At 47.3% G+C, this 14,615-nt stretch overlaps 1 protein-coding gene across 3 annotated transcripts; it reads left to right on the top strand.

The window, feature by feature from the left end:
• The first annotated feature begins 412 nt into the window (after positions 1 to 412).
• On the top strand, positions 413 to 5,514 carry LOC108019556 (uncharacterized). Of its 3 annotated transcripts, none has more exons than XM_036814171.3 (5): positions 413 to 683; positions 1,678 to 1,879; positions 1,947 to 2,071; positions 2,274 to 3,117; positions 3,177 to 5,514. In XM_036814171.3, the coding sequence occupies exons 2-5, from the start codon at positions 1,682 to 1,684 to the stop codon at positions 5,373 to 5,375; spliced, it is 3,366 nt and encodes a 1,121-aa protein (XP_036670066.3). In that variant the 5' UTR covers positions 413 to 683; positions 1,678 to 1,681; the 3' UTR covers positions 5,376 to 5,514. The 3 variants fall into 3 exon arrangements, with proteins under 3 accessions (XP_036670066.3, XP_036670063.3, XP_036670064.3); XM_036814168.3 differs by having other exon boundaries at positions 1,935 to 2,071; XM_036814169.3 differs by lacking the exon at positions 413 to 683 and having other exon boundaries at positions 762 to 1,879; positions 1,935 to 2,071.
• Positions 5,515 to 14,615: the final 9,101 nt, after the last annotated feature.

The raw sequence follows: 14,615 nt of genomic DNA, 5'->3' as shown, positions 1-14,615 counted from the left end.
AAACGAGCCAGGGAATTCATGTCAACGGGCGGGGAAGCAGGTGGCAAAGGGCGTTTAGGGCATGACAAGGGCTTTCGCAGTGGTTTTAGCCATGTGCCTTTGGCATTTCCAGCAAAACCAGTTCCAAAGTTTCCCGCGCCAGCCTTTTTTCGGCAGGGTCAATGCTGCCGCCGTAGAAAGCCATAAAAACAAAATTGTCATTGCCTCGAAGGAGTGAAAGAGACGGAGGCGCTTGCGCAATCGCCGGCTGGACAAGTTTTATGCTACACTTTAAGGATCGCAGCAGCAACAGCAGCAGCAGCAGCAGCATCAGCAACATCGGTTGCAGCAGCAGCAACATCGGCGACGAAAGCAACTTGCGACCCACGACGATGAAAAGAAAACGAAATGCTCAGTGCCCGACGGTTTCACTTTCATTCGCAACGCGCACGCGCAACTGGCAGGTCGCACGAAAAGAGCACCTGAAAATACCTACCCGACGTACCGCCAAAGTACGCTTTTGTGCCATCCGCAGCCCAGCGAATTACAATTGTTTTAATCGAATAGAAAAGTGATTATAAGTGCGCTTTAATTGGACGGCAATCAATATAAATAATTGAGTGTTTTCAATTCATTTCGCTGCATCCCGAACCCACGGCACAATACCAATAAAAATCCCGTCGCGCAATACTTAATGGATGCAGGTAAATGCAAAAAGCGATTGGAATATTTTAAATGCCCATTTAACTGTGGAAATTATTATTTTCTCTGTGGGCGCAGAGCAAAAAACCATTTGAATGTGCAAATTGAGTTAGAAGCGGTTGAAATTAGTTCGTGATCCGGTGTTCAATAAATTCCCTCACACGGAGAAATTCAATGCTTTCCTGTGAGGCCACAAACCAAGTCCTGAATGCTAAATGGCAATCAAAAAGGACTTAGGCGAGCATGCATACGAAATGTCTCCCGTTTAATGGCCCAGTTCAGATCATTATCCATACCCAATTAAAGCCACAATTTCCCTACCGAAAGCTCCGCTTTCTTGTGTTGTTTGGCCAACAAGACAGGCAACAGGGGGACCGGCTCAAAGCGCCCCGGGCCACTTAGCCATGAATATTGCAGGTGAAATATGTTTTGGCATGCATATTTAATGCCTATCAAAATACAGGCAGCGGCAAACTATGTGAAAACCCGTACGAACCATTTTAAACGCCATCAATTTCAATTTTCCAAATTAAATGCGTGGTGCAGGCGGCGCTGAGGAGGGGGCTAATTAATAATTCATTACGTTGCCAGTAGCAATGACATAAGCCCCAAGCAAACGCAGCCCCAAGTTCAACAACTTGGCAGGAAAAGCGACAAACGTTTTAGGGAAAATCTCTGGCGAAAGAGAAAGAAAAGCGCCGAAGTGCCAAGGCAGCCACTTAGGAAAAGTCATCATCCAGCGACGTATCGGTTGAAATCAAACAGCCCGACAAGTGAGTGGCCATAGTAGTCAGGAGCGGAGTCGAGTGGCTCGGATGCGAGTGGAGTGCAGGGGAGGCCAGTGGATGGCCTTTGGAGTGGGCCCAAACAGGCTTGACGACTCCTCCATTTGTCGCTTGGAATTTGTCGTGGTCGCCGGGGTTATTCACACCACCACTCGCACACCGAAGCCCAGCTGAAGCTAACTCTTTCTGCTTTTGGCCATTTCCGTAATAGCTCCATGTGGCCCCACCGCCACCAACGACATCTGCTAACGGCGGCGGCCTCGCTCTGCTGTCTGTTGGCCATCATCGTCCAGCCGGCCCTCTCGGATGAGCCACCCCCGCCAGCACCCGCATCCCCCGCCCCCGATCTCCCCCAGAACTCCACGGAGGAGGCCACGCCAACTGAAGCCCTGAGTGACAGCAGCGAAAAGGAGGTGAGTCCGAGTTCAACGAAAGATTTTGACAGGCAATGAGCGTCGCTTTTGACAGCTTAATAAGCAGGCAGCCGGGCAACTCATCCGCGAGGTCATCGAAGGTCCCAGCTTGGACGGCGAACTGCAGGAGGACGCGGCTCTGGAAAGGGAAATCGAAGACAAGGGCTTGGAAAAGGAACCGGAGTTTGTCGGGTAAGACAAAGATCAAAGCTAGGCCTAGGAAGCCCTACAGAAATATGAGGTTTATGTCCTTTTTAAAATTAAATACCTTTTATACTTTCCATTTGTAAAAGCATTAGTTTGATATCTTAAATCTTTAAAAATAGTTCCAGAAGCTAGCAAAAAATCCTTTAAGAATCCACCTGTTTTAGTAATCCCTTCTCCCCGTTACCAGTGTTCCAGGCTTTCTGCCCACTGTGCTGCCTGCCAGGGCCTCCGACAGCCCTACCAACGGACATGGCTACATCCAATTTGAGATCAACGATGAGCTGCCCGTGGAGGTGGCTCGTCGCCAAAGGCCAATTGAGCAGACCGTAACTCGCTCGCGAACGGAGACTGTCAACGAGGTGCTGTCCAATCTGTTCCCCAAGGGATTCTCGGACATTTTCCGCTTGAGCGGAAACACGGAGCCATCCACCAGCGCACCCACTACCACCACAACCAACAAAGCGGTGGCTCGGCCCACAGTGGTGGATGTGGTCAGCACCACCGAGACGGTCACCACTGAAAGGCCAACGGAGGCCCCAGCCCCGAACGCCACCTACTACAGCTATCAAACGACCGTCACCAAGGAGTACCGCCGGGAACTGGGGCCAGGCCACACGGAGATCGTGGTGGAGCAGATCCGGGATCCTCAGTTCCGGGACGGCAGCAACCACATTTCGCGGGATGAGCTGCTGCGGATCAATCGCGCTGCTGTGGCGGCTCCGGTGCTGCCAAGCTTGCTGCTTCAGCCGGAGGGCGACGACAACGAGACCCTGGTGGCGGCAGAGAGTGCCCCCATTGTGATCCTGGGCGAGCACGAGGCTGAGCTGGAGGAGGGGCAGGAGATCAATGACAACCAGATCGCGGAGACCCGCCACGTGGGCAGGGAGGCCTACCAGCAGCGACTGCCGGCTCCAGCTCTCAATGGCATCGAGAGCTATGCCAACCAGAAGGGCCCTGCACAGGATCAGGAGATCAATGTGCACATCGTGCACGATGAGTCCTTGGGAAAACCACAGCTGGGAAAGGGAAAGGTAGGATTGAAATCTGGATAACGCAGGATATTCCGGTATTAAATGCTTAATATTTTCAGGCGGCAAAGGAGCAGACCCAGGTGCAGCCGGCCCAGCACGCCTTGGATCACTTTCAAGCCCACAGTGAGCAGAGGTTCCAGCAGCATCATCAAAGTCACGAGGCCCCATCGCGTCAGTTCCTGAAAAGCTTCAACCCCATTGTCTCGGGCAGTGGCGATGGACCGCTTCCGAAGGGTAGTTTCCACTACGAGGTGCAGAGTCCTCCGCAGCTGCCGAGCCCGCGACAGCCGAAGGAGGGAGACTACGCCGGACAGTTCGTGAGACCTGCTGCCCAGTTGGCCTACCAACAGGAGATCAGCCAGGTGAATCCACAGGTGCAGCATCAGCCGGAATCACTGCACACCAAGGCCATTTCCTCGCCCTCGCCCTCGCCGGAGGTGCAGCAATACTCCGGCTACGGAGGTCCCACTCCAAGCAGCCTGGTGTTTGTCACCTTGAATACCCCAAGTCCTCCTCAATCCTCACCTGCGCCTGCACCTGCCGTGGCTCATGCACCCCTGGAGCCAGGTGTCCAGATCACCGTCAATCATCCGGCTCCACACAACTACGTAGCCGAGGCAGCCGCAGAGCCCTCCCAGCACAACGTCCAGCATGCTCCGGCTCCGGCTCCCAAGAAATCCAGTCCGTACACCTTCGTGGAGGTGCAGAAGTCCGTCAACATCCACAACAAGCTGATCACGGAGAAGGATGGACGATTGGTGGAGCAGCACGAGACGATTTATCACCAGCCCTATCTGCATAACCAGTTGCCGCAGGCTGCTCCAGCTGACCCTCCGAAGAACTATGCATCCCTGGCTAAGAATCCCATCCACGTGGAGTACGACAGTTCGCCCCAAGAGGTGGCCATCTCACACGCAGCCATCCATTTGGACACTGATCATTCTGGCCACTCTGATTCGGGTCCTATTCAACAAACTGTTCACCCGGGTCCTGTTTACACGACTGCTCATCAGGAGCATCCGGTGCAACACCATGAGAATCAAGTCCATCAGATCCATCAGGATCACCAGATCCTTCATGAGGGAGATAATGCACCTCAGTTTCATCACGATCATCAGGTGCTTCACGAGGGGGATCATGCACCTCAGTTTCATCAAGGTCATCACGAGGGGGATCATGCACCTCAGTTTCATCAAGGTCATCACGAGGGGGATCGTGCACCTCAGTTTCATCACGATCATCTGGAGCACCATGACCAACCCTCTCTACAACCTTATCACGTGGAGAAGGTTGTGGACCACGACCATCATGGGAAGCAAGTGGTGGAGAAGCACATACCCGTTCCCTACGCCGTGCCGCAACCCGTACCTGTTCCCGTTCATGTAGAGCACTACGTGGATCGGCCCTATCCTGTGGAAACCATTGTCGAGCACCCCGTTCCTTATCCCGTGGAAAGGGTGGTGGAGAAAATCGTGGAGAAGCACGTGCCCGTGGAGGTGGAGCGAATTGTGGAGAAGCCCGTGCATGTGGAGAAGATTGTGGAGAAATTCGTGGACCGTCCGATGGCCATTCCGATTCACGTCCCCGTTGCAATTCACATGCCCATGCCGCCAGGCCACTCCTCGCTGGCGTTTTCCCACCATGGCCATCCCAACTCCCTAACTCCCTGGTCCCATTCGGTGGCCCACATTCCGCCGAAGGTGCTGCAGAACTACTACACCAGGATGCTGAAGAAGTTGCTGCCCCAGTTCGCGGCCAAGGCCCCTGCCCCTCAGTCCCCGTCCCCCAAGGCGGTCAAGTTGAGCAAGCCGGTGGCAGCACTCAAGCAACCGGTGAAGCCCGTGAGGGGCGAGGCGCCCAAGGTCGCCACCTTCAGCTTGGCGGACATGAAGTTCGACCTCCGACCTCCGCCGCCGCCGCAGGGTTCGCCCTGGCTACAGGGAGCCCGCTATATTTACAACACCCTGCCCGCCGACTTGGCCACCGCCGCCGCCTCGGCGCCCGCCCAAATGGTCAAGTCCTACATTGGCCCGGTTCCAGCCACGACATCTGGCCACTCTGGCGACGGGGACGCTCCGCTGACCAGCGAGTTCGATGAGTTCCAGCGATGGCGCAACGGGCACTCCCTGAAACGCAGTCCCGATTTCGGACGCAACCTGCAGCTGGAGTACGGATTCAAGCCCCCTTTGGTGCCATCCATGGAAATCGACGACAAGGGCAATCCCCTCAAGCAGGCCGAGCAATCGGAGACGCAGTGACGAAGGTAATGATGCGAGGAGAGCGGAGGAGAAAGCGTGCCAAAATATAAAGCTATAGTAATTATTGTATATTTATGTAACATATTTAAAATAATGCATTTAATAAAATTATACTCCTTAAATGGTATTTTACATGAAACGCTGTGCTTCCTGTTCATAATCACCTTCTATGTAGACACATGTGGACCTATTTGAATGTGTAAGCATTGTGATTTGCAACCTTTTTCGTGACAGGTCCTTAAGATCTCTACCCTAGTCCACGCAGCACTTTGCAAATTGCCGACAATCCCCGAGAAAAGTGCACATGTGGCTGTCTGCGAGTAAATGCTCAACTCAAATAAATGCGGCCCTCATTTAAGGACAATATTAATTAAACAAATGACAGCTACAACCCTGGCATTAAGCCGGCGACGAGACTGTACCCAATTAGGGGCTAGGAGTCGCATAAAAATAACGAATTTCCTTAAGTAACATTCATGCAAATGAAAAATGCGGCATTTGCGTGGAAGGGTTCTCTAAGGGAATCCCTTATCTGCCCTCGAACAGGCACAACGCCCCTCCAATTCGGGGCACTCACGCCTCGCATAAGGGTGCCCAAGTGCAAAGATTTATATGACAGCTAATAAATTCACAACACATGTAGCGCCCAGCAGATATTAGGAGATACGAGTATTTTCGGTGACAAGCCAAGGCCTCGCACGTCTCGAGTTTTGAATGTTATTGAAGCGTGTTTTCGCAGGGCCAAAAAAACCAGCCTTGCAAATGTTTGCGCAGCCAGTCGAAAATCACGTTCTGCGAACTGCGAGGCTGCAGCTGACATTTGACATTTGGAAGGCTTTCGGGCGGGAAATAATAGGGCGGGGCGTGCCGACAAACAGTTTAGCACACGTGTCGAACGGAAACGGAAGCCAAGACTCGGCAAACAATCGGAAACTTCGAGGAGCCAAAAGATAAAAAGGAGTTGAACAGAGGTGAAGGATTGGCTTTCACTTCTAGCAATGATTCTGTTTTAGTTTTATAATGTTGAACCACTTTTGGAGTAAATAACATTTTAAAACATTAAAGGAGTAAAGCAATGTTGGAGGAAGCCGTGAATCGCCAAAACATTTTTTTCTAAATTTTTACACATTTTTACATACTTGCCAACACCTCTATGCCATGGTTATTCCTCCTTTTAGTAATGGTACACCCTACGTAACAATTTATTTAAGTAATTTTCCATCGAAGTCACTTAAAACGCATTACCGATATGTTAATTTATGCAGCAAATTATTATCCGAATAAGTTTGTCAGCTCCTTCGTGCCATAAATCATTAGTAAAGTAAGTGAATTCAGCAAAATTATTAAATGGAAGTTAGTCAACAGCCCGGCGAACTCTCTTTAAACTCCGCCCATTTTTGCACTGTCTGCGGTGAATTCAGGCCAACTTTAGCCAAATTCAGTATCGTAAATCAAAAATTGTTCATGCCACGCCCCCAGATATCAAAAATCAATTGCGATTGCAATTGCAAATGCATTCGGCACTTTGATAGACTCCCCGCCGGGGGGTCAGAAGCGGAGCCAGCCAACAAGAAAGATAAGCATGGGAACAATTGAATAATTTATATGCAAATAAATAAAAGTACTTTCGGCACAAAGAGCTTTGGCAGAAAGCGAGCAAAAAGCGTGTGAAATATATTCTCCGTTCTGGCCACAAAAGGCGTGACACACGCTACAACGGCCGTGTTCCAGGAGTTGGCTTTTTTGGCGGCCTTCGAAGGCCCCACCTATAGGACCACCCACCCTGCACCACCCACCATCCGCCACCCTTCTGCGCCGAAAAGCTGTCGGCCTTTTCTGGTTTGGCTGAACGCTCGCTGCATGTCATTGTCAGGGGCTGCCAACTCTGCATTTGATATACGATGTGTTGGCAAGCCGCCCAAGTTGGCGGCGGACCGCGGGCAGGGGGCGTGGCACTGCGAGACAAATGCAGCTGAACCGAAAATTGCATTTCCGCTTTGGAAATTGCGCAAACTTCCGCAGCGAGCGGGGAAACCCGAATCCGAGGCCAGAGAAAAAAACAGGCAAACGTCGCCAGACAATTGGCAAAAATTTTCTATAAAAGTGTGAAATAGGCCGTCACCCCTTGGCCCCCGAAAGGCTGGGAGGACTGGTGGTGCAGATGAGGCTGACATGCCGTAAAGTGGCCCCACTGAACCACAGAAAACTTGTCACACAAAAATGAACGCAAAAATGTCAAAAGCACACAAAGATAAGGCGAGATGGAGGTGGAAAATGCGGGAAACTCCGGCACAAGTGGGGGAAAATGCCATAAGAACGAATGAATGACTTTGGAATTGCACGAAGAAGTGTATGCGAATCCCCAAATATAAACGACTCGAACTCTGTCCCCTTCTTAATAGTGGTTCCATAGCCACTTTTCCATGCTTAAAAAATGTCCGTAACCTCCGAGTAATTTCAGAACCCAGGCTATAAGTGCAGCTTTCAGTTGACAAGGGTTAGTTTCCATGTCGCTTAACCCGCTAATGGGCGGCCATACCTGCGGTTGGCAAATCGATCCCCTTAAAAACCGCAAAGAGGTAAAGGTAAGGACTAGCAAATATTTGCGCCCCCACTTCGTCTAGACTGGGATTTCAAACTGCCTTTGGCAGGCCAACAGAAAAATAAATTCTAACACTTACCAGGCGACAACCGCAAACAAACAGGAAACCAGCTGAAATTCTATTCAATCAGAAAAAGAAACAAGTCGTCTGCACGTACTTGCAGGGCAAACAGTCATAACTTTGGTGCATTGGGAATACAATGCAGGGGATATCTATAGTCTGGAGGACAGTGTGAAAATATGGGGTCCAAAACAATGGCTAAATTACGAAATCAAATAAAACGAATATAACGAACAGAGGTCTTTTTACAGAGCTGTTAACGAATGATTGGCCCAAAAGTATTCCACACCAAAAAGCAAATCGATTTTTGCGCATGTAAAAACCGAGTAAGATTACATTTCTGTTTACAAAATGGGCGAAGCGATTTGTTTATTGTGCCTAGAGCGTTGTCAAAAAAAACATTTCATATAAGTGGACTTTGGGATTAAAAATTTCACATTCTATTTAAACCAGTTACCTTCGCGATATTAATAAACACAAACAACTAATAACGAAGCATTCTAATGCTTCCCCCATCTTATTATCGTTGCCTTTTCCACCCTAATCCTTTGTTGAAGAAGATACAACACATCCTCGAGATATTAAAAGGGAGAAGATTTCATTCCGACCTAGCTCACAACTCGGCAACAATAAGAATACGCAATCAATGGCTCCCCATTGCAATGAGGAAGTAAAAACTAATCAAAAACCTCAATTGCAATGCTGAAATAAATGCAGAAGCAAAATATTGGCAAGTCTGTGGGAGAAAGCTCAGGAGCAGCAGACCTTATTGTATCCACAGCAACAACAATAATTAGAGCAAGCTGTGCAGGTTTTTAAGGAAGTAGAAGCACCAAACACCCTTGCAATCCGATGGTTTCCCGTGTGAAAAAAATAAAACTTAAATTTCAAAATTGCTTATCATGGTGTATGGTCACCTTAAAGCACTTAGAACCTTGTGAGTTTATTGGCTAAAACGCTGTCCATGAATAATTTCTTTAGGGTATAATAAGAAGCCATAGGCAAATAAACTGGCCACTGACAATATTAGTTGCAGACGACCGACATCCCGCTGCGTCGGAGGAAAGGAGTCTGATTTTGATAATAATAATAATCATAGCTCAGATGAAAACTATCCACGTCCAAGTTGTGATCCTGGCCGGGACGATGCTGAAATTATTATAGGCAGCCAACGCAAAGCTGGCCAAGGAATTTCAATCAGTGGCGAAGACGACGGCAGCAACTTTGTGATTGCATAACTGCGTTGCGGCCGAGAGAAGTGGTTCCTGGCTTCTTGGCTCTCAGCAGGAGATTCTCCACACAGGTTTTCCGGCTTTCCGGTTTTCCTGCAATTTTCTGTCAAAAACAACGGCCGGCAACAACAAACTCCGGCCGGAACTTTTTGCTGGGCCACAAAGTCACCGGAGCCGCCGAACCCACACCTTTCGGGTGGTGGTGGACCACACTTTTAGCATGCGTGCGGTCAGCAGGTCGAGGATCGGGGGTATTAGTTTGCGGGCACTCGGGGCTGGAAACTGCAGACTGTAAACTGCAAACTGCAAACTGCAAACTGCGAACTGGCAACTGGAACTGCTGTCGTATATTGGCAAAGTTTTCGTGTTCGACGGAGGCTAAGGGGGTTAAGTCCAAGTGTTTATTTTGTACCATAAGAGTGGAGTGCTTGTTTGCTTGTGGCAAATTATTTAGATTGCGAAATCTCGGCTAAAGATTCTATACATAGAGAAGAAGTATTGACTGGTGATGCTCACCCCCAAGACGCCTGCAAACAGTGGTACCAATAAGCAAGTTAATAAGGAGGTCAAGGGATATCAAGAGAACAACAAATTTGGGAAAACGTAATCTTCTTCGACTTAATCAGACTAACATTCCTAGCAAAAACACTCGTACAAAATAGCTAATAAATTAACAATGTTGAGTAAATATTTTATTGCTTACATTTTAAAAACTTCATTGCATTAAAAAGCTTGTATTAAACTCTCATTTTGTTAAGTAAACCCGATCTTTCCTAAAAAGTACAAGCTGGCAGCACTGTCACTAATTCACTTTACGACTTCCCAGAGACACAAATCCTAACTTAATTTCCCCAAACTCCCCAACTTCTTCGGATGGCATTATCTGGATTCTCATTACCGGAATAATCTTCTTTGTGCGGCGAAAACCCCAAACGACTCACGCAATAGTTAAGTATTTAACGACCCTTCTCAAGTCGGGTGTGTCAAGTGCAGTTCTCCCCTAATCCCGCCAAGAACTCCGCTCCGAGCCAGCAATTGCTTTAAACTGTTTACACTTTACGTCGCCAAACAGCGTTGGTGCAAAGGAAAAGCTCGGCTTTACTTTAGCAAAGCAATTTTCAGTAAAAAACATTTAAATTTCCACCCAAGCCCCATGTGACTGCGCGCCATTTTGACACTTAATTATTTCAATTGAGGCTGAAAGGGAGGTTATCTCCCAACTCGCCCTATGTGGGGTCTTTTGTTTTTCAGGCCGTTTACCTTTTTTGCCCCCTTTTCGGGCTCTCGTTAACAGCTTTTTACAATATATATACACACAGATATTTAATCGTGTGTTGGGAGCACTGGTCTTTGTTCCGAGGCAGCCTTTGTCTGATGATTTTGTCGCAGTCTCATTTACAATATTTGCCACCCTGCCAGCAGAGAACACAACAAATGAAATCAGCATTAGCTGCATTGGCCGTTTGTTTGGGCTCGTCCCGAATCCAAATCCGAGCCCAGATCCAGGTTCAGATTCAGATCCCGACCCAAGAGCAGAACCAAATCCCACCCAGACGACAGGCGACACATTGTACAAGGCCCGAGGACCGCAAATGATAAAGAAAATCACTGCAAACCTTTCCCATTCCAGTAAACTACTGACAAATTGCGGCGTTGCATGACGGGTAAATACACTACTATAAAAACAGAACAAACGTATTATTACGTAAAATACTACACAGAAAAGTAATGTTTATTTTTCCAGCAGAAAAAAATATCAACATTTTTATAGCTTATATTTACACATGCGCCAGACTACCAAAAATATTAAATAACAACAACGGCTCATTTTATTGTTTAAGATTAGTACAAATATTGTTCTATAATTTCAATTTATTTCAAGCCATTACATAAAAATAACCCTTTTTCTACCTTACTTAAAACTTTTAATTTCTAGCACTTTTTCGTCATCCCATACCTTTGCTTAACTTAAAACAGTTAACTTACATTTTGCGCTTACATTTAATATATATAATCAACCTGCATTTGGCCAGATGTTTGAAGTCATCACTGAAAATATATTCTTTACTTTTGGGGTTAAATATCGTATTAATTGCGTAGTGTGAGCCCCAATAGTATCCTTATTGTTTTTACAAGAGTAGCACAAAGAAAAATGAAGTCCTTTCAGAGATTCTTATCGTTTTTCCCCTTAATTCGGACATGCCCAGCAACCAAACAGAGAATATTCCCCCATGTTTTATAACTTTGAGTGCGATAGAGGAAGGCGGCGATTTAACAATTTTAAATAAAATTGGATGTGATTCTGTGGGATTACACTTTGCCGCCGATCGCAGAGAAGCTAGGTGAGGGCCTAGGACCGGAAGCCACATGAGAAGCCCCCGAAGCAGAAGCCAAAATGACATTTTGCGGCCCATTCCCCGAATTGTCAGGGCGAATTTACAAGAACCCTGGCCAAATTGTGGGCGTGGTCGCAGACAAAAGACAATTGAAGTTAATGTGAGCCCAAAAACACTTGCCACACCCACCAGCGCCCAAGCAGGGCCACGCCCACATCCGATAGATAGGGGGGAGGGGGCGAAAGGCGAAGGCAGCTGGCCATTTGGATTCGGTATTTTACTTTGGGATTATTTTGTGATTTATGCGGTCTTCGAGTTGACATGCAGATTTAGATTAGGAGCCGGGCGAAGGACATCTCTCTGGGAGATGGAATGCAGCACGCGCATAAATCTGCTTTTGGCCAGGCCGAAAAGGAGGGCGGTCGGTGGCGTATGAGTGATATTTTAGTTTTGTCGTTTTGCGGCTGCCATTTTGTGTGTGGCATTAAAAGATTTCGGAGTTCGGATTCTCGTTCTTGGCCCGTTCTTGGGCTTCGGACGTATAAAACAAGGATTTGCCATTAGGGCAAATTAAATGTCCCAGCTCAACTGGGTGTTCCGGCTGTCCCTGTGCCCGGCTAGTGGCGATAAAAGTTTAATTAATTATATGGTCAGTGGCCACTGAGTGATTTTGGTTTATTGTATCCGCATTTGATTAGCCACGGGCCGTAGTATATTTATCATTCGGCCATTGGCTAATTAATTTCGAGCCATCTTGCCGGGGACTGGATTGGGAGTAGATTTGGCCTGAGGAATAAATAAAGTTATTAATGAACCTAACTACCAAGTGACAATTTCACCCATTAAATAATGAATTGTTCGTAAATGTTTTCCATAAAACCTCTTAGTTTTCCCTTCTGCCCTGACTCGTGAAAAGCAATCATTCGAACAATTAGAAATCGTACTTAATATCAAATTGTTTGCAATTACAAAGCATTTTAGTGCGAACCGGAGGACACAGACAATAATGGAACGACACATGAGGCCAGCACACAGCCACACACACAAGTGACACCCTTTTGGCCAACTCTCCGACCACAACAGCAATAACAACGATAACAACAGAGTGTGGCAAGGGAGGGAGACCTGGACCTGTTAGGACGGTTCGAGCCAAGTCGAGCGAATTTGACTTAAAAATGGGCAAAAAATTGCGGCAATTAAAGTGGCAAATTGTTTCGAAGAGGCCATGTTCGAACGGTTCTCCGACATTGTCATGGAAAGCCCCCTTTCGCCATTTCCCCTGCTGTTTTCACATTGTGAAATGGAGCCTTAAATGAGTTTTCAGTTGACTTCGTTCGGTCTCTCGACTCTCGCCTTCCAGTTCATCTCCATTTGGGTTTTGATTGAAAACCCCTTAAATGCCCTGAACAGAGTCATTAACAGAAAAATGGGGAAAATACAAACAAAATGCACCGCATTTATTTTCGTTATTTATATAAAGGGAGCCCCTGGCCCAAGCATTTAGTTTGGGCAATAAAATAACTCTTCGGCTGCGACAATTTATGCATTTGGGTTTGGCCCAATCGAACCCAGTCTACAGATTACCCATTACCCATTACCCATTTTGCATTCGCCAGGACAACTCTTTCTGGCCTTCTTATCTGCGCCCGACTGGGGTTCGATTTTTATGTGCATCTCAGGCCCAGATAAGCCCTGAAATATGGCCAGACTTGGCCGGCCAATGTCTTAAAGGGAGTCCAATCGAAGTGGGAGCAGCTGCAGTCCTGCTCGGACTATCTGCCACCGAATCTCAATTAACATAATTCACCTAGACCAACGTGGAAGTGGGGTTCTGACTGGCATACCCGCTCATAAACTAACAGTTTCGGTAGGAATTGTCGCCCCCAGATAGCAGCTTCCCTAAACAGGACCCGAGTTTCAACCCGGACATGAGTTCAGCTCGGGAATAAGGGGAGCGGCTCATCTGCTTGGAAGTTGTACACTTAAAAAAGTACTTAGGGCCTAAGTATCCCTTTATTTGGAGCTTACATTTTCATGCATGCAATACATAGAGTTCTAAGAATAGGTAACTTCTAAAATAAGTAGATATTTCATTTTTATTCACTTTAAATTTTAATTTTAATTTGCCATTCCGAACTTACTATACATAATGAAATTTAAATTTAAAAATAATGACAAGCTATAATTGGTAAAAACATGTTTTACTATATATTAACAATTTTTCAAAATATACCAACTCAATATGTATTATAGGACTTAAGTATTTTTGGCCGTTTTTTGTCTTCTTTAAACATTTGTTTCCCTTTTGGAATACCCTTACTGTTTTGAAGAACCATTAGAACTTGTTTAGTACAGTCCAACATTCACAGGTAATTTTATAACGCAAATCCCAAAGTCATGTGTTCGTTTATTTTCGCTGTGGAGCTATCGGCGGAGTGCTCGAGAGTTGGAGAACTCGCTCATTGTCAAAGTGGAAATTGTGTTCATAAATCAGAAACTGTCGCACATGTGTGACCCCGCAACCTCCGAACTCCCACTCCTCCTGTTTATTGTGTTGTCAATTTGCTGCGCTCGTTGGCTTTCTGGCTGCGATGGCGTAATTAGATTTCGGCCTGGTCTAGTCGGTTCGGTTCGGTTCGGTTTGGCTTGGATTGGTTTGGCCAGGATAGATGGCGGCTGGATGGGCTGATGGCCTGATGGGCTGATGGGAAGCTGACCACGAAAACGGGAAGTGTCGGACAATTAAGGCAGCAGGCAGACCAGCAGGGAGATCCCGATCTGGCGAATGAAGGAAGCTGCGAGCGAGTCAATTAAAACGTTCGATACGATCGCTATCGCTGCAATTTCCTCGAAACCAAATGACCAACTGTCCAAGTTTTGAGCCACCAGCCAGCCAAACAATTTGAGGGCAATTAAGTGGCATGGCCATTGTCAAAACTGGAACATCGAATCCGTCGGCTCAACCAGTTAACCGGGATGAGCGGCTGGAAGCGCCAACAGAGCCACACA

This window comes from Drosophila suzukii, chromosome 2R, assembly GCF_043229965.1.
Source record: "Drosophila suzukii chromosome 2R, CBGP_Dsuzu_IsoJpt1.0, whole genome shotgun sequence".
NCBI lineage: Eukaryota > Metazoa > Arthropoda > Insecta > Diptera > Drosophilidae > Drosophila > Drosophila suzukii.
Note: the sequence above shows the minus strand (reverse complement) of the source record. Positions and strands in the feature narration are given on the sequence as shown.

Coding starts and splice junctions, on each gene's coding strand:
- LOC108019556 (XM_036814168.3), top strand. CDS start 1,682: ATGTGGCCCCACCGCCACCAACGACATCTGCTAACGGCGGCGGCCTCG. Junction 2,072..2,273: donor AAGGAACCGGAGTTTGTCGG/GTAAGACAAAGA, acceptor CCCCGTTACCAG/TGTTCCAGGCTTTCTGCCCA. Junction 3,118..3,176: donor CACAGCTGGGAAAGGGAAAG/GTAGGATTGAAA, acceptor TAATATTTTCAG/GCGGCAAAGGAGCAGACCCA.